General features: G+C 36.4%; 1 protein-coding gene across 3 annotated transcripts; it reads left to right on the forward strand.

Moving 5' to 3' along the window:
- The first annotated feature begins 4,413 nt into the window (after positions 1–4,413).
- slc39a13 (solute carrier family 39 member 13) lies at positions 4,414–18,419 on the forward strand. 3 transcript variants are annotated; one of them, XM_084403523.1, is made up of 11 exons: positions 4,463–4,616; positions 6,304–6,660; positions 9,529–9,636; positions 10,457–10,590; positions 13,776–13,901; positions 14,068–14,157; positions 14,792–14,842; positions 15,024–15,156; positions 15,357–15,456; positions 15,570–15,651; positions 17,350–18,419. In XM_084403523.1, exons 2-10 carry the CDS (start codon positions 6,312–6,314, stop codon positions 15,643–15,645), a joined length of 1,167 nt encoding a protein of 388 aa, XP_084259649.1. In that variant the 5' UTR covers positions 4,463–4,616; positions 6,304–6,311; the 3' UTR covers positions 15,646–15,651; positions 17,350–18,419. The 3 variants fall into 3 exon arrangements, with proteins under 3 accessions (XP_084259650.1, XP_084259648.1, XP_084259649.1); XM_084403524.1 differs by lacking the exon at positions 17,350–18,419 and having other exon boundaries at positions 4,414–4,616; positions 6,285–6,660; positions 15,570–16,915; XM_084403522.1 differs by lacking the exon at positions 17,350–18,419 and having other exon boundaries at positions 4,436–4,616; positions 15,570–16,915.
- Positions 18,420–21,811: the final 3,392 nt, after the last annotated feature.

Here is a 21,811-nt window from a genome sequence, read left to right on the forward strand (position 1 = left end):
GAAAAGAGAAGATATTCATGAAGATATGTGACCCTGGATCACAAAACCAGTCACAAGTCGCACAACAATAGCCAACAATACATTGTATGCGTCAAATTATCGATTTTTCTTTTATGCCAAAAATCATTAGGATATTAAGTAAAGATCATGTTCCATGAAGATATTTTGTAAATTTCCTACCGTAAATATATAAAACATTTATTTTTGTGAGTGAATGCAGCACAATCGCGAACATAAATGGACAACTTAAAAGGCGATGTTCTCAATGGTTCGATTTTTTTGCACCCTCAGATTCCAGATTTTCAAATAGTTGTATCTCGGCCAAATATTGCCCTATCATAACAAACCATACATCAATGGAAAGCTTATTTATTTAGCTTTCAGAATATGTATAAGTCTCAAGTTAAGAAAATTTACCCATGTGACTGGTTTTGTCGTCCAAGGTCACATATTATAAATAAAATAATATATTTGAGATATATTCTTCTATGGAATCTCTATTTATTCAGTCCTTACTGAGTCTTTCTAGCCAAAGTCTTTTTTTTTTTTTTTTTTTTTTTTTTTAAATATGTCTTTGGTAAAGGTCAGCAGGTTAAAAATGAATGGAACTGTACTTCCAGTGGAGGGTTTCAAACACTGAGGATAAAAAAAAAACATTCTCTGATCTTTATCTCTGTGGTTTTGGTGTGCAAAATTAGCCACATCAAACAGTAAGGTGTGTTTGAATTTGTGTGAGTGCATGCACTTGTTGTGGAGGGGGCGGTTGACCTGAGGCTGGCTGGATGTTTTATCTTAACAAAGCAGACTTCCTGTAAGGTTCAATACTTCCTCCCAGGGTCCAGCCCAAGTGGTCACACCTGCACTAACAGACACCTAGAACCACACACCAACCAATGGTCACTGTAGGCTGTGATCCAGAAAAAAAAAAAAATCATCAGAATACACTGTAAACATACAAGGAATACTATTGTTGTTCATTACTACGCACTACATACTATATAAGCTCATATAGAGGTAGGAACAGTGTTTGGTATGAAATTAGAAGAGAAAATGGTTCAATGTATTGATGCCATTGAGCAGTCCAGTTTATGGCAGTGGGCAGAAAGCTGTTGGTAAGTCCATGGATTACTATATGGCAGAATGAAATGGGACAAGACAGAACTGACCCAAAAAACCCTCAATGCTGCTCTTACGGACAATTGCGACAACTGACCTGATGCGACACTTATCCTAGACAAAGCGAATTTGTTGCTGATTTAAAATTATGATAAAATGATAGTGCAAGCATTAAAAAGTGCCCAAATACAAGAAAAACATTGTGACAGGAAATGAGAAGATGGCAGGGCAGCAGTTTTGGCTCTGTTATTCATCTTAAATAGGCACCACCGGCATAACCCCATCCTTAAACATAACCGTCACTGGTGCGTAAGCAGACATACAAATGAGATCGGACAAATTCACACGAATTAGCCAACAATTCGTCAAAATGTAAAACGTGACGAATTGCCTCGAGATTGTGTTGACTATTCAAAAGGAAACAATCTACAGACAACCAGATGATCTACATGGTCTTCCTCTTGAGCAAAGCCAGCTGGAGATGGACCCGACTGCACCTCTGTCGCTTACAAAAAACAACAGAAGAACACAGACTGGTAAAGTCATCATGGAATCAAAACTGACCCCATTTACTGGTCATATCCCTCATTTCAATGCATCCTTTCCAAACTCCATCATTTAATGTTTTCACAATCCATTCATTTCAGTGCATAACATTTTTACCCACATTTTGTTGTTCTCTTTGACTATCCTGTTTACTTTGGAAAATAACACATTGCACAAGTAAAATGTGTGAGAATGCTATTTCATGTTGACTCAACAGGACATCCAACCACATTGATCTAAGGAGATCACTGCTTGCTACAATTTGAAGATTTATCTGTATCATTATGTAACAAGCTGTACGAGACAGTTGTATGATAAATGAGAAACTCAAATTCACTCATAAAAAAAGAAAATTAAATAATAGTGTCTACTTGGGAAAAATATAATGCTTCATATCTTGCTGCATTGTTTCAGCTGACTTTATACACTGATGCTAGTCAGAGTCTAGTGTTCTTATATGTGCCATTTAACTTAGTTCCTCTGATTAAGTGAAGTCAAGTTTCTTGAGGGATAAAATATTTAACACAATATCATAAAGAACGCTTTACACTGGACTAATTCATGTTTTATTTACTGAGATGAATATCATATGACTATGATGGTGTCTTGTGCATTTATTGGGCTGCCTGCCCACAAGTTCATCATGTGCTACATAGCGCTAAGATTTCATTTGGAGTGAATAGATGCAATTTGCCTGTCTGGATGAATAATGATCAGGATGACTACAACTGAAGCTGAGATACATTTGCATGTGGATGACTAAGAGACACATGGCACTCTAGGCTGAATTATCTTAAACTTCCTGCAATGCAAGAGTGTGTTTTTGTTCTGAGAATGAATGAGCAACAATAATGTAAAAACTTAAAGATGCATACAAGTGTCCCTGTCATTCTAGTTTTGTGGGCCCCATAGCTCCAAAACGCTTCCTCTTTCTAAATGTATTGCTCAAGTCAAGCCAGGATGAGTCAGACACCATGTATCATCTGGACTGGAGCATGGAGTCTTAACCCGCTCTTAGTCCTTGCCAATAAAATGTCACTCATGGAAAAAGGGACTTATATAGCAATGGTTTAGTGAGGGATACTCTGAATGATTAACCACAGTGAATTTTGGTGTGAGTCAGTATATGGTAGATATTTCCTATCTCTATATAAAGAACACATTAATTTTAACAAGGGAATATATATATATATACATTTGTTCAAGAATATATACTCTTGTTGAGTAAAAGAGTTGATGATATTGTTAATGTTTTATGAATATATGTGTTGTGTTAAGTGATTCAGCAATGACTGATTATTTGACAAAGTGCAGTGGAAGCCATTTAACTCTTATTTGCACATTTGAAATTAGTTTTATTAGATTTGTCCAACAATTGACGGTGAGGCGGGAATTAGAATTCTTCATAATTTTTTTTTAATTATTATTCTTACTTTCTCCATAAAATTTAAAGACTTAGATCATTTTACATGCTTTTGGAAATAACACAGGGAGATGGCCTGGCAGGCTAAATGTTTGTTCTATCTGTGTTTCAGACAATAGGCTACACCTCAATCAACCGCGCCATCTTGTGGTCAGGAGTGGGATAAATTATATCATCATTTATTCTTCAAAATAATTTCTTTTGTGTTCTGCAGAAGAACGAAACTCAGACTGTACATGTTCAGAACAACATGAAGGTGAATAAATGACAGAATTTGACAGAAGAGCATACAATCCTCAGCAACATTAGGGCTAGAAAATGATCTTCACTTTCCATCCATAATTTTTAACTATATATTAAATATTTTTCACTGCACCACTCCAACCTTAACTTGTTTAGTTGCCAAACACTAACTCATAATCTCACGTTGTTTTTCATGACTGTTCATTAAGGATACTACAAACTATAAAAACATATAATGTGCACTTCATTTGTGCGTTCCTCTTATTGTTACAAACTACCATAATTACTTCAACAATTGTTGTCTGCATTATAACCACAAGTTTAGTCAGACATCTGGAGAGACTCTGTATTTAAAAAAAAAATTGTGCGATGTCCATAGATGCAAAACTCCCAGAGTGATTGATTAGTCATGAAACAAAATATGTTACAAACAATCATCCCACACCTACCCCTAACAACAGAGAACAATACCAAGATGACCTTGAAAAGAAAAGTTCATCAAGACTTTGGAAAGGCCTTGTTTTAAAGTTTATACCAATATAAAAGTACTTCAAATTAAAAGGTGTTTGCTTATGCATATGTGGACATTGTATGTGACAAGATGATGCTATAGATAGATCCATTCCTAATAGTGGAGAGCTATCACCTGGTTTACCATCAAAGCAACATAGAAAACTGTCATTTGCATCAGTGTGGTTGGTATACAGATATTCATATTAAAACATCTGTGGTTGGTACAGCTGTGCTGGGTGTCTGCTGAAGTGACCTGAGGCTGTAATACATATCTTAATGAAAAAACTTTTCAAGAAATACTCTTAAGATAGATAGATAGATAGATAGATAGATAGATAGATAGATAGATAGATAGATAGATAGATAGATAGATAGATAGATAGATAGATATGCGTGTTAAATACTAAGAATTCATGACATGATGTAGGGGACTTTTTTTTTTTTTTAAGGAGTCCATCTTCGAACCTCAAAACGGATGTAGGCTACTTTAAAAAGTAATAGTTTTTACCCTTTGCCATTATAACTGCTGCGGCGGCTTAAACAATCATCTTCTAGCACGTTCTCCACGTTTGGCGTCGAGTCTCCTCCTCCGGTTAGTGCGCGAGCGCAGTCTGGAAATGCACTTCCGGTCGGTGAGACGTGGCTGACAGTGGAAAATCTTTCAGCAGAGAAATCGGGAGTCTGCTGGAGTGCTCCAACAGCTCCATCTCTTCTACTCAGCAGTGCCTGGATGGCAGGGTCAACCCGGAGTGAAAACTGTAGGAATTTCAGCAGGGTAAGATAAGACGTTTTTATTTATCGCTGCAAATCTGGTAGGCAGTGATTGTTTTTCAAGACACGTAACTTTGTATCGAGGTAGTTTGCAAGTTCAGTTGCTTTTATCGGAAACAATATTGCAGCAACGTTGGCTTTTGCGAATTTTTGTTCATTGCCAATAAGTATCAGATAAACACTGCTGGTTTTGCATTCGGGCGTTCTTTGCTTTTTTAATTAGTTTAGCAGCGAAACGCTGAAACTTTGCAAACTATAGAGTGAAAACGGTCGGAAAACGGTCTGGAATTTCTCGGGAATCTCACCGCTCCCTGAACTCGTGCACGTCCACACACTGTTCAAGCGTGCTGCTCCTGTGTGAATGTTAGCATACTGATTGTACAGCATTTTTGTCCACCCATAACGTGCATTATTGGTGTCATTTACATCGTTTAAAACTTAAATTCATTGTTTTATTTTGTTTTGTATATAATACATAATAAAGGCCATTTAACTCTTATGTTAAGTTTCAGCATTGTATAAAAATCACCTGCTGGAGACAGCTGAACTCATTTAGCCTCATTATTATTGGGTGATACTGTTGTTAGATACGGTTAGCCGATACTGTTGGAAGATATTTTGTTAGGCCTGCCTCTAATGCATTATATCTACTATCTATCATGTTTGAATTGTTTCATTTCTATTGCTTATAGATTGTTTCACTGTGTTGACAGTAACTACCTAAATGTGTGGTGTTTTGTCTGGATTATGACTCACATGGCCTTGGTGTTTTTTGAATGTCTGTCTTTTTATGTGGTGTCTTCTGTTTACTGTGGTTTTTTTTTTTTTTTTTTTTTTTTTTTTTTTGGGATGTGGATATAAGTGCAGGCACTTAGTCACCATATCCAGACATTTTAATTTGTAGGTAAAGCCAAAGGGCTAATTCACCATGGCTTTTTAACTGCACCATGTAGTTTTTGAATTATGAATAAAATGTCTTTCATATTTTAAAACATAAATTTTGCGTTTTGAAGCTGTGGTTAACAGATTGTTAGATTAGACAGATGCCATATTTGTAAAGGTATTCGTATCCTTTTTATAGGTGGCGTGAAAAAAAAATGGTTTTAAAGAGACAAAAAAAATTGTAATCAAAAATTCCATGCAATGGTAATAATTTCACAGATTTCACTCAGCCGTTCAAAAAGTTTAGGTTCTAGAAGAGTTTTGAAAGCAGTCTCTGATGCTCACCGTGCAATGCATTTAATTGATTAAAAGCGAGTAAATTTGAAATAACTTTTCTATTTCATTATATTTCAGAAATTATTCTAATATGCTGATTTTGTGCATTTCTTATCCACAGTGAACAATTGTGCTTGTGCTGCTTTCTGTTTTTGTGGAAACTGTCTTTAAGTTCAAAACAAGAGCATTTATAGTGTGACTGTCACATTTGATCAATTTAATGTGGCCTTGCTGAATAATAGTATTCATTTAATCTTAATCTTACTGGCCCCAAACTTTGAACTGTAGTGTATACAGAATAGTACATATTCCTGCTTGTGACGCTCTTGTTAAATTGCAACTCAAAGTTGCTCAAACACTAATATGAAAAAATAACTGTTTATTTCATTCGGGACTAAGAAACCCAGAACCTTATTAAAACTAATCTTTCCACTTCATGAAATTCTGTTTGAAGGCTCCTCTATTCCTTACAGCACCCTACATGTTTCTTCCACGTGCATTGCGGAGGTCTGGGCTGATGAGCGCAGGACCCGAGAGGCCCGTTTGGGCATTTGCTGTGCTGCTTCTTGGCGCCGCCCTACTGGCGTCATCCTTTGACGGAAAGATGATGGCTCAGACCGCTGTGGCCCAGGCAAAGACTGCGGCTGCAGGACCAGGACCATGGAGCATTAAGGATCTTCTAGACCTCCAGTACCTGGATGAGCTGTTCTCCATCGACAACCTAGATGTTTGGTTCTGCTCCCTCTTGGGATCGATTGCCATCGGACTTAGTGGTATCTTTCCGCTTTTAGTGATACCCATTGAAGCTGGAACAACTTTAAAAACTGAGGGTAAGTCACATTTATATGCTTGAGTGCTATTTGTGATCTAGGCCTGTGTATGTAACCAGCTCATTGTAACAACTAATCTAGCATCAGGTTACGTACTAACCAGGTCAGGTTGATTGTGTTACAGTTAGAGCTGATCCAGATGTTCGCAGCTGTGTCCCGGTGCTGACTAATGGACAGGGATCTGTATTTGTGTGTCTTTTCTTTGTTCCTTCCTTTAAGGTTGAAAAGGTTTTCTTTTCTTGCCCTGCGCAGGTCATCTATCGTTTGAGCAGAATGGAAAAACTTAGATGATCAGGCCTAGTGTGACAAATGGGCATGTGTTTATTATTAATACAAACAAGAGAGAATCTTCTTGTAGATTGATGCAGGTCTTCACACAGTTGTCTGGTTAATATAAGGCAAGGCTTTTGTGGCACTTCCTCCTTTTAATTCAAGATCATGTTCTCTGTGGGATTTTTCCCTTTGCTCCTTTTGACTGGTTCCTCAGTCTTTTGTTTTTCGTACCATGTTAATGTAATTTCCCAGCCACTAAATAAGCCACATTTATAATATAATTTTTTTTTAAAGGAGACTAATATGGCATCAAGTCCAATCCTGAAATTAATCTGTAAAAAGCAGTGTTTATTAAATTTTTGTTTGTGCGTTATTTGTTATGTTTTATTTTATTTGAAATAATACAGGGTCATCCTGGTTATACTTCAGTTCCCTGTTAGTTAGCTGACAATGTGTAAGCAAAGCTAAAATATTTCATAGCTTACTCATTTACTCATGGAAGCTTGTTTCCACCACAGAATAAACCATTTTAAAAGAATTATATTTATCTCACAGTTGCTAGTTTACATCTTGCAATTCTGACTTTTCTCAGAATTGTGAGATATAAATTCGCTATTGCGAGTTATAATAGTCCAATTCTGAGTGGAAATATATATATATATATATATATATATATATATATATATATACAGTACCAGTCAAAAGTTTGGAAACATTACTATTTTTAATGATTTTAAAAGAAGTCTCTTATGCTCAAGCCTGCAGTAAAAAAAAAAAAAAAAACAGTAATATTATGAAATATTATTACAATTTAAAATAATGGTTCTCTTTTTTTAATATATTTTAAAATGTAATTTATTTTTGTGATGCAAAGCTGAATTTTCATCAGCAAGTACTCCAGTCTTTGGTGTCTTATGATCCTTCAGAAATCATTCTAATATGATGATTTGATACTCAGTTATTATCAATGATGGAAACAGTTGTGCTGTTTAATATATTTTTTTGGAATACTTTTTTTCAGGATTCATTGAGTAAAACGTTAACAGCATTTATTCATAAAAACAGCATTTATTCAAAATAAAAACATTTCTAACAATATAAATCGTTACCATCACCTTTTATCAATTTAACGCATCCTTGTTGAATTAAAGTACTAATTTCTTTAAAAAAAAATAGTTATTGTTCCCAAACTTTTGAACGGTAGTGTATATTGTTTCAAAAGATTTCTATTCTAAATAAATACAGTTCTTTTTAACTTTTTATTCATTAAATAATCCTGAAAAAAGTATCTCAGGTTATAAAAAAATATTAAGCAGCACAACTGTTTCCAACATTGATCATAAATCAGCATATTAGAATGATTTCTGAAGGATCATAAGACACCAAAGACTGGAGTACTTGCTGATGAAAATTCAGCTTTGCATCACAAAAATAAATTACATTTTAAAGTATATTAAAAAAGAGAACCATTATTTTAAATTGTAATAATATTTCATAATATTACTTTTTTTTTTTTTTTTTTTTTTTTTTAAACTGCAGGCTTGATGAGCATAAGAGACTTCTTTCAAAAACATTAAAAATAGTAATGTTTCCAAACTTTTGACTGGTGCTGTATATATATATATATATATATATATATATATATATATATATATATATATATATATATATATATATATTATTTTTTTCTCTCAGAATTCTGAGTTTATATCTGACAATTCTGACTTTTTTTCTCGCAATTACGAGTTTATATCTTGTGATTCTGACTTTATAACTTGCAATTGCGAGTTTACATCTCTTGATTCTGAGAAAAAAAAGTCCGAATTTTCCACTGTATTCATTATATGATATAAATGATCTTGCAGAGAGGTTATCCAACAGACACTGAGAAAAATGTTGTGTGAGCATGCTTAACCTTGAAAAGAATTTGTTGAGCAATCACATCTTCAGCTACACCTGTCATGGCTTGTCCAAATAATTCTTGATGTAGTGGACGTTCAAGAGAAGAGCCAACAGAACCATAATAGGAAATGCAAAAAAGTGTGCTGCACAGTAACATTATATGGTGAACAGGTTGGTCTCTAAAGACCTTTGCAGAGGGCAATGCTGCAGTGAAACTTTTGTCTGTGATGATATCAGTCATGCAGAAATAGATCAGAGTCTGGCAGTGGATCCCACTCAGGAAGTAGACCGGCTTAAGAGAAGGTCTGACCTACCGGTGTAGAGGTTTAGATGGAATTATAAGCAACTTAGGTGTGTCCTGTTACTGTACCACAGAGACTCACCACGTGATTCTCAAAGCAGTGGTGAATAATGGTGTTAGATATTTTAGGCCTGTTATATTCCCACACTTTAGGGTTGCAAAACTATCTTACAGCTTTACAGCTTCAAAACCTAAACTGAATGGAAAAACAAAATAATTGTTAAAGATATGTAAGAATTTGTAGAATGATTGTGCAACCTTATAGAGGTTTCTTCGTCTGCCATCTGCTATGTGTGAAGGATTTGCTCCGTTTTTTTAACACAGCAAGATGCACATCAAGCTTTTCTTGTCATGTTCATGAAGTGGCGCTGATGCTTTCACACTGATTGCAGCTGGGTGTCAGAAGCTGAAGAAGCTGCTGAGTTTTGCCATTGGTGGTCTCCTAGGAGACGTGTTTCTCCACCTCCTTCCTGAAGCCTGGGCTTACACTTCCAGTCCTGGTGAGAAATCTCACATTATATATAACATTTGCTGTTGTTCATGCATTAATCATCATCTGTGTGCTCTTTTTCTTTCACAGTCTTTGGAATGGGAATCTCTTAGGGAACTATGCATTTTTAACATTTTACCATCAATAGTCTAGTCCAGTAAATGACCCTTCACTAAACCCCGTCCCCTTGGTAACTCTGGCTCAGTCTCTTATATTCACTTTGGTACTGGAATCGATATGAAAAAAAAAAAAAAAAGGCTCACACAGTGCAATTCACAGCTTCCATCGACATTAAAAATAGAAACACACAGAACTTCAATAAACTAGATATAATTTTCAATAAATAGATAAGACCAAAAGCTTGTCATATATTTTGAATAAAGGCAGGATTGGTCCATATACAGTAGCCTGCAGTTTTTAAGGCAGAGCCATTGATTTTCTTTGTTGTTGTTTTTTAGTGTTGACTGTATACTTTTATAGAATAATATAATTCATATTTTGAATTATTTACTTTTATATTTTCATTTTATTTAAATTATAGTTTACATACAATTTTAGAGATTTATAAATGTTAGATTTAATATATTTTTATTTTTTATATTTATTTTTTCTTTAATTTTTTTAGTAATGTTACTACTTAAACGTATTAACTTAAGTTTACGTTTTTCATCTGTTTATTTGTATTTTTCAATTATTTAATTGCTTTTTAATAGTTTTAGTTAATAGATGAAGCTCAGTGAAGTTACTTTTTTTTTTTTCTTCTTCTTAGATTTATATAGAAAAGGAACATTTCTCTTTCTCTCCCCTTTTTGTGTGTATATGCTGGATAGATGGGTCCCACAGACACTATCGTACGCAGGGTTTGTGGGTGATAGGGGGTCTGCTGTCTTTTCTGATCTTGGAGAAGATGTTCCCTGATGAAGACAGTGACCCAGAGAGCAGAGCTACCTGCCAAAAAGCCAAAGTAAGTTACATGTGCTTTTGCCCTGTCACTTCATTTCCTCACCTGCCATTTTTAACTATTTAACAACCTTTTAGCCTATATTGTAGTTCCATGCATGTTAAATGGCAATAGTTTCTACACTACAGATTCCAGCACTTTGAATCAGTTTAATTGATAAAGTGGAACATTGCAATTCTGAACCTCATGGGGGAGCCAAAAGAACGATGGTGGAGTTATGCACTCAACAGAATCGCATACATTTATTATGCATCCACTCAAACTCCACCAAGCATCATGTAGTAAACAATCAGAATGCAGTTGGAACATTTATAAATCTGTTTTATTTTATTTCTTATTTTTTTCCCCGTTATTTAACTACAAAAGTCAAAAGTACAACTATTAAAAAAAATTTATACTGGCACATTTTCCTTTTGAGGACTGGCTAAAAAAGGAGTTTTTCCTTAATAGTTTGTGGTGTCTGCTTTCTTCCTGTTTTGTTAATGTCCCAAGTGTCATAAATATTTATAGAACATAATTGTTTTATCTTTGAGTCTCTGGAAAAAGCTTGACAGACTTTGAATGTTTGGGCAAACCTGAGTCTGAGCTTCTCTCTTGTTCATTTCAGCTCTTAATGCCAACTGCTATTAGCTTTTACCAGTTCTTATATAAATAATTCTTGTTTAAACATGTTATTAAGATTAAAATGTTTTGGTGAGCACACATAGGGAAGGAATAGTACTGACGGAATAATTAATGCTATAGACCTTATGCGCCAGAGAAACAAGCGCGCAGCCATCTTTAAAATATTGTCTTTGAACTTCCGTTTTTGCGGTCACTCTGTAGATCTCTGGCATTGCTGTCCAGGAGTAATTAGCTTTTGAAGTGGATTTACTTAATGTAAAGTTAACGAAAGTTATCATGAGGATTGTAATGTTTAAAGCACGTCTCAACAAATGTCAGTAGACTGGTAAGATTTTAAAACGAGCTGTTCATTCATAAATACGCAAAATCGCTGTGAAAATACAGACCGGAAGTCTAAAGACAACGAGCGCAGCGCTGAAAAGGGGCGGGGCTACATAAGGTCTACTACAGGAATGTTGTGGAGTCTCGAATCATGAATCACTGTTTGTGTCAGATGGGTACATTATTTTTCTTTCACAGTCTTTGGAATGGGAGTCTCATGGGAAAACTATGCCTTTTAAAAAAATGTATCATCAATAGTCTAGTCCAGTATTTGACCCTACACTTAACCCCGTCCTCTTGGTAACTCTGGCTCTGTCTCTTATATTCACTATGGTAAAGGAATCAATATGGAAAAATGGCACTAAGTAACATTTACTTTGAAGCAAATGTTGTGGAGTCTAAAATCATAAATTACAGTTCGTGTCAGACAGATATTCAAAATCCCAATTCATGTCCTATTCAAATACCAACAGGACCATTCCTGGCATTCAAGAGGAACCCAAACCTCATTATTCTCTTTAACCGTGACTCTGAAGAAACGTTAGTCGTTTTGTACCAATAAACAATATTTAAAACGTGTGCTCCGGTCCTGCTCCTTGTTCCTAGCTAGACCTTGGGTTTCCTTTTTTGATTTTTGTGTCCTGTTCCGTGAGCACCAACCAGGCTGAAGCGCAAGTGACTCCTTTCTACTGCTCTTCATTCTGGGCTCGTTTCAGTATATTGCATCAGTTCCAGTTAAACACACACACAAGTTTTCACTTTGCGAGCTCCACCCCAAGGGAGATAACCGCTTAAGGCCTTAAAATATTTGCTCTTAGATGCTTCCTAAGACAAATGAATAACATATTTGTTCTGCTTACTTTCAATTGTAGAAATGGCATGGCTTGCTTTGTCAACAAATAAACACCCATTTACAAATAAAGTTATAGTGTCCATCTTTGTTTCTTTTAGTCTGGTCCCTTTTTCTAATTTTGTGGATTTTGGTTTGGTGTCAGGGCTGCACCATTGAAGCTTTGTGCACTGCATGTGCAACAAGAGAAATGTGCTTGGATGGATCAACTCTCGCTTTTTTTAGAGGGAGTCTTGGGTGCCTTGGTCACTCAAATCGCACAAAACAGCCTGTGATGTAGATGTCCATTTTTCACCCACTCTCTGCCTGCCCTTCTAATTATAACTTTTAATTTGACTTGGATTATGACTTTTATCTGTTTGTAAATGTCTACGTTCGAGTCTTCTGTCTAGCTTACGGGAGACCTGTGAGTTTGATTGATAGCCTCTGCTCTGTTTAGGTAGCTATAAATAGTGTCTAGCAGGAAGCAGCTGCCACCAGCATTCCATCAGCAGACAGACGGGCCACAGAAGTCTGCCACGGTGCACAGAAACCACAGCTGAGAGGCTAGAACAGGGAGGAAACGTCATCTTCTGTTATTACATTCTGAAAGGCTCGTTGCTGTAGAGACCGATTCTTTTCTCACAGTCAGCTTTTGCCAGCCAGCCCAGTACTGTCTCCAAAAACTGATGTGGAAAGAATTGACAACTGAAATACTTCAATATTTAGGCTTTGAGTGTGAGCTAATGTTTGGTTGAAATGGAGCTAAACTGAGTGTTCTCAGTCTGCTGAGGATTTAGTCTGTTTAATTTGAGAATTAAAGGATTACTTGTAGTCATTTACAGCTTATTATCTATGTACAGAGTACAAGTTCGATATTTTCCGAAAATGTTTATAGCAGTGTCCTTGTAATGGAGCAGACAAACAGGCAGCAGTGGGAGTAAAACGGTTGAAGAAAAAGTTTCTTTAATGTTTTTGATACAAGTCTTTTACTGTATGTTTGCCAAGGCTGATTTGATCAAAATACAGTAAAAAGAGTACTATTGTGAAATCTATTTTAAAATGTAATTTATTCCTATGATGGTAAAGCTGAATTTTCAGCATCATTACTCCAGGCTTTACTTCAGTATCACATGATCGTTCAGAAATCATTCTAATATGCTGATTTCCTGCTCAAGAAACATTTCTTATCAATGTTGAAAGCAGTTGTGCTGCTTAATATTTTTGTGAAAAATGTCACTAACTTTTGATCAATTTAATACATCCATGCTGAATATAAGTATTGATTTCTTTTGAATGGTTTTTAAATCCCAGGTTTATTTGAAGGTGGGGAAATTGTCTTTTTGCTCTTGAATGCTGTGAAATGACCCCAGATTAGAATGTCTTATTGTGGCGTTTTCTCTCCCCATATTAGTCTTCAACAGATACGAGCAGCGAGGTCTCAGTGTCCCCACAAACAAATGGCATCTGCTCAAACAACAACTCCGACTCCAAGCCAAAGACTGACATCAGCCCTTACACAGAGCCAGAGAAAATAAAGGTAAGATGTACACACTAATCATGCCTTGTGCACAACAAAAGGTCTAAGTGGTCATTATATTATTAGAGACAAGTACATCTAAATCTGGGACTGTTTCCTTCTAACCAATCATACAGCATTTTTCTCTTCCATTTACTGAAAATGCAATGTTTCTTTATTTCTTCAGACAAGTGGTTATCTAAACCTTCTTGCTAACTGCATTGATAACTTCACTCATGGGCTGGCAGTGGCAGGAAGCTTCTTAGTAAGCCGAAAGGTAAGAGCAAACAGACCAATTACATATAAAAGTGATTCGGCAGTACTACTGTCTAGCACGGGTGACTGTTATATAAATAGATTCAGTTACTGTATAAATATAGTATGCTTTGGCCACTTTTAAAACTTCTATTTTAAAGCATTTAAGGGTTCTCCCATGATTCTTTTGGACCATTGCAAACCGTGAGATAGAGATGTTTATGTGATGTATGGTAATATTTATAGTGCAGCAGTATTTATATGGCTTATGTGAAGTTGAAGTCCAGGTGGAGAAGCATAAGGCTCCCAGCATGCGTGGGGAGGGAGTTTCAGAGGAAATGGACTTGGTGCAACATACTTGCACATAAAAACACACTTTTACACATTTGCTCACTGGCCTGGACATACATATTTGGCTGCATAAATGCAAGGCAGAGTACTGATGGAGAACTGCCATTTTACGGTTTTCTCTACCTCCCCCATAGCCTCTGTTGACATTTCAGTTAAACATATGTGCCAAATTACGAAACAGAATATGGCTTCACTGCCCTGCCATGATTCTGTTAGAAAACAAGGGCTTGGCTTACTAAATAATAATTTATAATAATAGTTTATTCTGAGAACTTTACAATGTCTTACTTTACCTGTCCTAACAGGTTGGTCTCTTAACAACGTTCGCTATTTTGCTTCATGAGATCCCTCATGAGGTACGTATCTCAATATCTTGAGTCTCTTGAGTTTCAGCCATGTAATTATTATAAGGAAGCAATGCATTTCATTTTTAGCTGATTGATAATAATTAATAGTCATTCCAACAGTTACTGTACATGAATTGTCCCAGTACTTACCTGTTTCTGTTGCTGTACATTCATTTGTCTTGATGGAAAGGTGGGCGATTTTGCCATTTTGCTGCGAGCAGGCTTTGACCGTTGGAAAGCCACCCGTATGCAGCTCTCTACAGCATTAGGAGGAGTCCTGGGGACGTGTTTTGCTCTTTGCTCCCAATCACATCATGGGGCAGGTGAGACATCTCGTAGTCTAAGACTATACATTATATGCATTACCATTCAAAAGTTTGGGGTCATTGTCTTTGTTTGGGTTTTCCACAAAATAAACATTTGTTCATCCCATTCTGGACTTTATGTGTGGATCAGTGTGCTTAATATAAGATCCTTATCAAACATTATTCAGTGTTGATTCTGCTCATTTGTGTCTTTATAGAGAATGCCACTGCCTGGATCCTGCCCTTCACCTCAGGTGGATTTATCTACATTGCCTTGGTCAATGTGGTACCTGATCTGCTAGAGGAGACCAACCCTAGGTAAGGTCCACTTCCACCTTCTTTTTTTTTTTAACCTCCCACATGGAGAATTCCTCTCATACTTCACATATTAAATGACTGAATGTCCATGACCATGTCCCCTGTTCCCACAGGAACTCCTTTCTGCAGGTTCTGCTGTTGTTTTGTGGGATTGCAGTCATGGCTCTTCTCTCAGTCGTCATGGACTAGCCACAGGCGAGCACTGCTTTTTTCAAGGGACGTTTAGAGTGTCACCTAGCATGGACTTATAGACTATTCACTTCACTGTTTCAGCTTTAAATAATTTACACATTTTTGTCACCCCAAAGACCATGTGAGGAAAGACCAAATAAAGAAACAGCCTTGACAATCAGGTGTGATTTTAGCCTTATCTTTCAAACACCGGGAACCATCTGTGTCTAGATTAAGTTTAGACTTAACTCATGATGCCTTATAGGCACCAGCTGAAACTGAAGGGAAATACAGGTTTGTGCAAACGGTGCTCAGAATTAATAGTAGTTGCTTTGGTTCAAATACCAAATATCAAATACCTAAGCTGCTCCTATTTTGCAGTCTTGTTCATAATCATGTTCCAGCCTGGTGTCAATGACTTATGCTCATTAAGAAGAACCTGTTACTTTCCATTGTCAGCAGGTTTCATTACTGTGATTTACTTTATTTGTAAGTCATTTGTGCATCATGCATCATACATCATACATCATACATAAGTCATGCAGTTTCACAACAGGTCAACAGATTCTTTATTAAGAAACAGTGTACAGGCACATACACTTACGTAATCCAATTTTTGATGGTCATCATCATTGCTTTTTTAAAAAGCTAATATTGCTTCTTTTTTATAAATGAAGTTAAATCTATTAAAGCTCATTTCACACTTCATTTGCTCAAGACATCCACGCTTTGCATGAGTACATATTCCTCTTGCACATACTTCATTGAACACACTCCTTCTGTCAAACACTTTTGAAAATATTCAACAGGCCTTATTTTCTTACAGTATTTACTCTTGTTATTGATTATATCCTGATAGCCACTACATTGCTGCATTTTCATTTTAATTCTCTGATTTTCTGTTCGCTGTGGTCCTGGCGTTGCGATTCAGAGTTTTGAGTGATTTAGTCTAGAGGATTGACCGATTCATAAGCAGACAGTTCTTTTACTCGAATGACTTGGTGCCATTTCATACATTTCGATCAAATTTTAAAGAAGATAATGAAATAGTTGATAAATGGATTGCCAGTTTTGTACATGGAATGTTACTGAAAGAATGTTCTGAACGCATCACTTGGCAGGTCAGAACGGTCTTTGCCAAAATGTAAATATTTGAAAAGAGATTATATATATTTATTCTATTAACAATGTCATGTTGAAAGAAAAATGTATAACTTTACATAACTAAACATGTAAATGTCCTCCCATTGTATAGTTGAAATAAAGATATGTTACTGTTTGATTTAAACCTGTTGTTGTGGCTGAATTTTTTTTTATATATATATATATATATATATATATATATATATATATAATTTTTTTTTTTTTATAATAGAACTATGTGCAGCTTTCACTTGTAGAATCACCACTGCAATCCAGCACTGTAGAAACTCTTTAGAAATGTATTTGGTAGTTTAGCTGACCATTAAAATCTCACTCATTTGCTAACCTTCTAACCAAATGCCTATTCAGATTAAGACTTAATAATGGATGATTGAAATTTCTAATAACTCGTATTCACACTAAAAATGTGTTATTGTGTCAATTAAAGGGATAGGTCACCAAAAAAAAGAAACATTTCAGGACCATGTTTTAATCAACATTTAACATCAACTGCCTCTTCTATTTTAGGTTTTTCTAAATATCTAACATGTTTGTGATTTATTTTTCTTTTTTTTTCAGATGCAGAACAATTCTCTATTGCTTCATGTACTGTCTGTGGTAAATATCCACCAATTAAATTGATGCATGTTGAGTGAGAGTGTCTTTCCTGCATCAAAACGGGTCTTTTCTATTGTATTAGCGTTAATGGATCCTAAATGACATTTAGCAGTTCTGGTTTGCATATTAGAATGACTTTTCAGGATTATGCAGTACCTTCCGGAAGGTGCATTTAATCATGAGGGTGCATAGGTTTCTCATGACCTGCTGAATTACCAGCTATACCTCTTGGCTGTTATGCCCCCCATGTGGAGGAACTATTATTCCTAATGACTCTTATGAGATGGCTACCCTTACTATTATGGATCCCCTACCATGTTTAACCGTTAGCAAGTTATACCCATCCATGAGCTTTGACTTTTCTCTACTGTTCTATGCTGATGCAGTTTGGCTTGACTACTGTGTGGAGTTTATTTGCACATCTTTGGTCTACATCTTCATCTATTTTGTCTCTGCAAGCTCTTTGCATTTTTCAATTGGAGATGTCATACAAATGGCTCGAATTGCCTGCCACTTCAAGTCCTGTATGCTCAAAGTAGTAGTTCTGCAACGGTGTCGGATATGCCAAGATGCGTGCCACAAGCACATTTTTCTGCACAGTCTGGGTCTGAAATGTCATATGGGAATCAGGGGGTGGTATTGATTTTGTGTTCACACTTGTCCTATTTCAACACAGTCTGTTTGGCAAGGGACCGTTGCCATAACGACTAGCCTGTGGGTTGTCTTCCTTTGTCATCTGCCCTGACAGAGCCCAGTGTGTGGGGAAACTGCCTGGAACTTTGGACAATGAGGTGCCACTTTATTTAATTAATTTTTTTCGAAAGCCTTTATGCCTTGTCCTTCAAAACGGCTTCCGATGGGCACCTAAAACGTGGCTGCTTGTACTAACATGATTTATTCTCCTGTATCTTGACCTGAACCACCCACGCTTCTGAAGCTCCTCTCTGTGGGCAGCCTCCATGGATGACAGGTGGCAAGTTAGTGCTGCTGCAGTTCACACCAAGTATATTAATAAAAGATTTGAGTACACCTGATCATGTTGAAAATTGGGAGAAAGAGAGGAGCAGGGAAGTAAAATAATGCTGACATAACAAGAGTGGGGGAGAAACTAGAAGAAAAAAAGTCTTGAAAGGAGTCAAAGGACAGATGCAAAAGTTAGACAGTAAAACATTTCACACACTGTATGTGATGTGTAAGGCTAATTGTGCATCATATTTGATATTTCAGGCTAAATACATGTTTTAATATAGCACAATAACACACATACTTTCTCAGGTCTCATAAAATGGGTTAAGATTTGTAGGCCTACAGGTTTTTTTTTTTTTTTTTTTTTTTTTTTACTGCTGCTGGGAATGTTTCCGAAGACAAAGTCTACCATACGTGGGCAGGACACAGTGCTGCATTCTGAGAGTTTCCCTTGAGCAGTTTTCTGTTCAGGGTTTGTTTACTTTCTCAGTGTGCTAATATTTCAATTTATGCCAGCAAATCCAAATGACAAGGATTTTCTGTTCCCAGTTTGGTGATATTTAACTCTGAGAAGCAAAATTGTTTCACTAATCTGAAAAAAAACTTTTATGTTTTGTGCTTTTTAAGTTATACATTTTTTTTTATCTTTCAACAAGATGTCTTTTTGGCTATAATAATGTGTTTAAAAAAAAAAAAAAGGTGTGAGATGTGTGACCCCACACAAAACATTGCTGAAATATGTGTGTGTGTGTGTGTGTGTGTGTGTGTATATATATATAAATATATATACACTCACCTAAAGGATTATTAGGAACACCATACTAATACTGTTTGACCCCCTTTCGCCTTCAGAACTGCCTTAATTATACGTGGCATTGATTCAACAAGGTGCTGAAAGCATTCTTTAGAAATGTTGGCCCATATTGATAGGATAGCATCTTGCAGTTGATGGAGATTTGTGGGATGCACATCCAGGGCACGAAGCTCCCGTTCCACCACATCCCAAAGATGCTCTATTGGGTTGAGATCTGGTGACTGGGGGCCATTTTAGTACAGTGAACTCATTGTCATGTTCAAGAAACCAATTTGAAATGATTCGAGCTTTGTGACATGGTGCATTATCCTGCTGGAAGTAGCCATCAGAGGATGGGTACATGGTGGTCATAAAGGGATGGACATGGTCAGAAACAATGCTCAGGTAGGCCGTGGCATTTAAACGATGCCCAATTGGCACTAAGGGGCCTAAAGTGTGCCAAGAAACCATCCCCCACACCATTACACCACCACCACCAGCCTGCACAGTGGTAACAAGGCATGATGGATCCATGTTCTCATTCTGTTTACGCCAAATTCTGACTCTACCATCTGAATGTCTCAACAGAAATCGAGACTCATCAGACCAGGCAACATTTTTCCAGTCTTCAACTGTCCAATTTTGGTGAGCTCGTGCAAATTGTAGCCTCTTTTTCCTATTTGTAGTGGAGATGAGTGGTACCCGGTGGGGTCTTCTGCTGTTGTAGACCATCCGCCTCAAGGTTGTGCGTGTTGTGGCTTCACAAATGCTTTGCTGCATACCTCGGTTGTAACGAGTGGTTATTTCAGTCAAAGTTGCTCTTCTATCAGCTTGAATCAGTCGGCCCATTCTCCTCTGACCTCTAGCATCAACAAGGCATTTTCGCCCACAGGACTGCCGCATACTGGATGTTTTTCCCTTTTCACACCATTCTTTGTAAACCCTAGAAATGGTTGTGCGTGAAAATCCCAGTAACTGAGCAGATTGTGAAATACTCAGACCGGCCCGTCTGGCACCAACAACCATGCCACGCTCAAAATTGCTTAAATCACCTTTCTTTCCCATTCTGACATTCAGTTTGGAGTTCAGGAGATTGTCTTGACCAGGACCACACCCCTAAATGCATTGAAGCAACTGCCATGTGATTGGTTGATTAGATAATTGCATTAATGAGAAATTGAACAGGTGTTCCTAATAATCCTTTAGGTGAGTGTATGTATGTATGTATGTATGTATGTATGTATATATGTATATATGTATATATATATTGTTATAACAGTTTAGGACGTAGGACCAGATGTTTGAAAGAAGACACAGTCAGAATTATAAAAAAAATTAAGAAAAGTTTTACTGAAGATAGTTTGCAGTTTCATCAGCAGAAGTCAGCTTCAAGACTCACACAGGAGTTCGTAGGCCGCCCCGCTTAGTTACAAAGATCACAGCAGTTATACCCTACATCAATAAGCTACGTCATTGCTTACAGGTTGAATGATTCTGATTGGCTAAGAAATAGATAAACAGTAATTTTCCACACATATACAGATAGACTGAAGCATATCTCCATAGATTATGCAGCTGACACTCGGACCCTGAAGTCAGGCACGTCGTGACCTTCCAGTTCTCAGATTTGCATTGTTGGGCGCCAGCCTGTCCCGAACAACACAGTCAATCTCCAATAATGCCAGTTCCTTAACCTGTAACCAAGAGGACTAACATACACACCGACACGGTTCCAAGGTTGGATTTGGCCAGGCTCTAACTATAAACCGGAGTCCTGTCTCAAAACATCAAGATAACAAGTTCTTTCTCTCAAGGATAGGAAACTTTAGTCTAAATGGAAAATATAGGATTCCAATCCACCCCCTTCAATATATATATATATATATATATATATATATATGTATAACTAACCCTTTAAGGACTGTTCCACATGTGCATGTTTAATAATTGTGGATGGTTCATTGAACGATCATGAAAAACATTGTTTAAATCCTTTATAATAAAGATCTGTAAAGCTTATTTGGATTTTACAAAATTATCTTTAAAATACAGTGTCCTGAAAAATTGACATTTATACTGTATATGCAATTTTTTAAATAATTTTCACCATAAATAACTGATGCATTTAAGAGGCTATAGATGTTCACTTTTTATAGCCTACTATAAAACATAGTTTTTTAATGAAAAAGGCATCCATTGGAATGCCCCAATAATTAGTAATTAGTAAACATCAAGGAAGAGAGCTAAAAAAGGATACAGTACAGTATTGAAGAAATATGTGAACCTGGACCACTAAACCAGTCACATGGGTCAATTTTTTTAAATCGAGATTTATACATCACCTAAAAGCTGTTAAGATAGGACAGTATTTGGCCGAGATACAACTATTTGAAAATCTGGAATGTGAGGGTGCCAAAAAAAGAAATATTGAGATAAGTCGCCTTTAAAGTTGTTCATTTATGTTCGCAATTGTGCTGCATTCACTCACAAAAATAAATGTTTTATATATTTACAGTAGGAAATGTACAACATATCTTAATGGAACATGGTCTTTACTTAATATCCTATTGATTTTTGGCATAAAAAAATAAAAATAAAAAATGATAATTCTGACCCATACAATGTAGGCTATTGTTGGCTTTTGCCACAAATATACCCGTGCTA

This window comes from Rutilus rutilus (genome assembly GCF_951802725.1).
Source record: "Rutilus rutilus genome assembly, chromosome: 3".
Classification (NCBI taxonomy): domain Eukaryota; kingdom Metazoa; phylum Chordata; class Actinopteri; order Cypriniformes; family Leuciscidae; genus Rutilus; species Rutilus rutilus.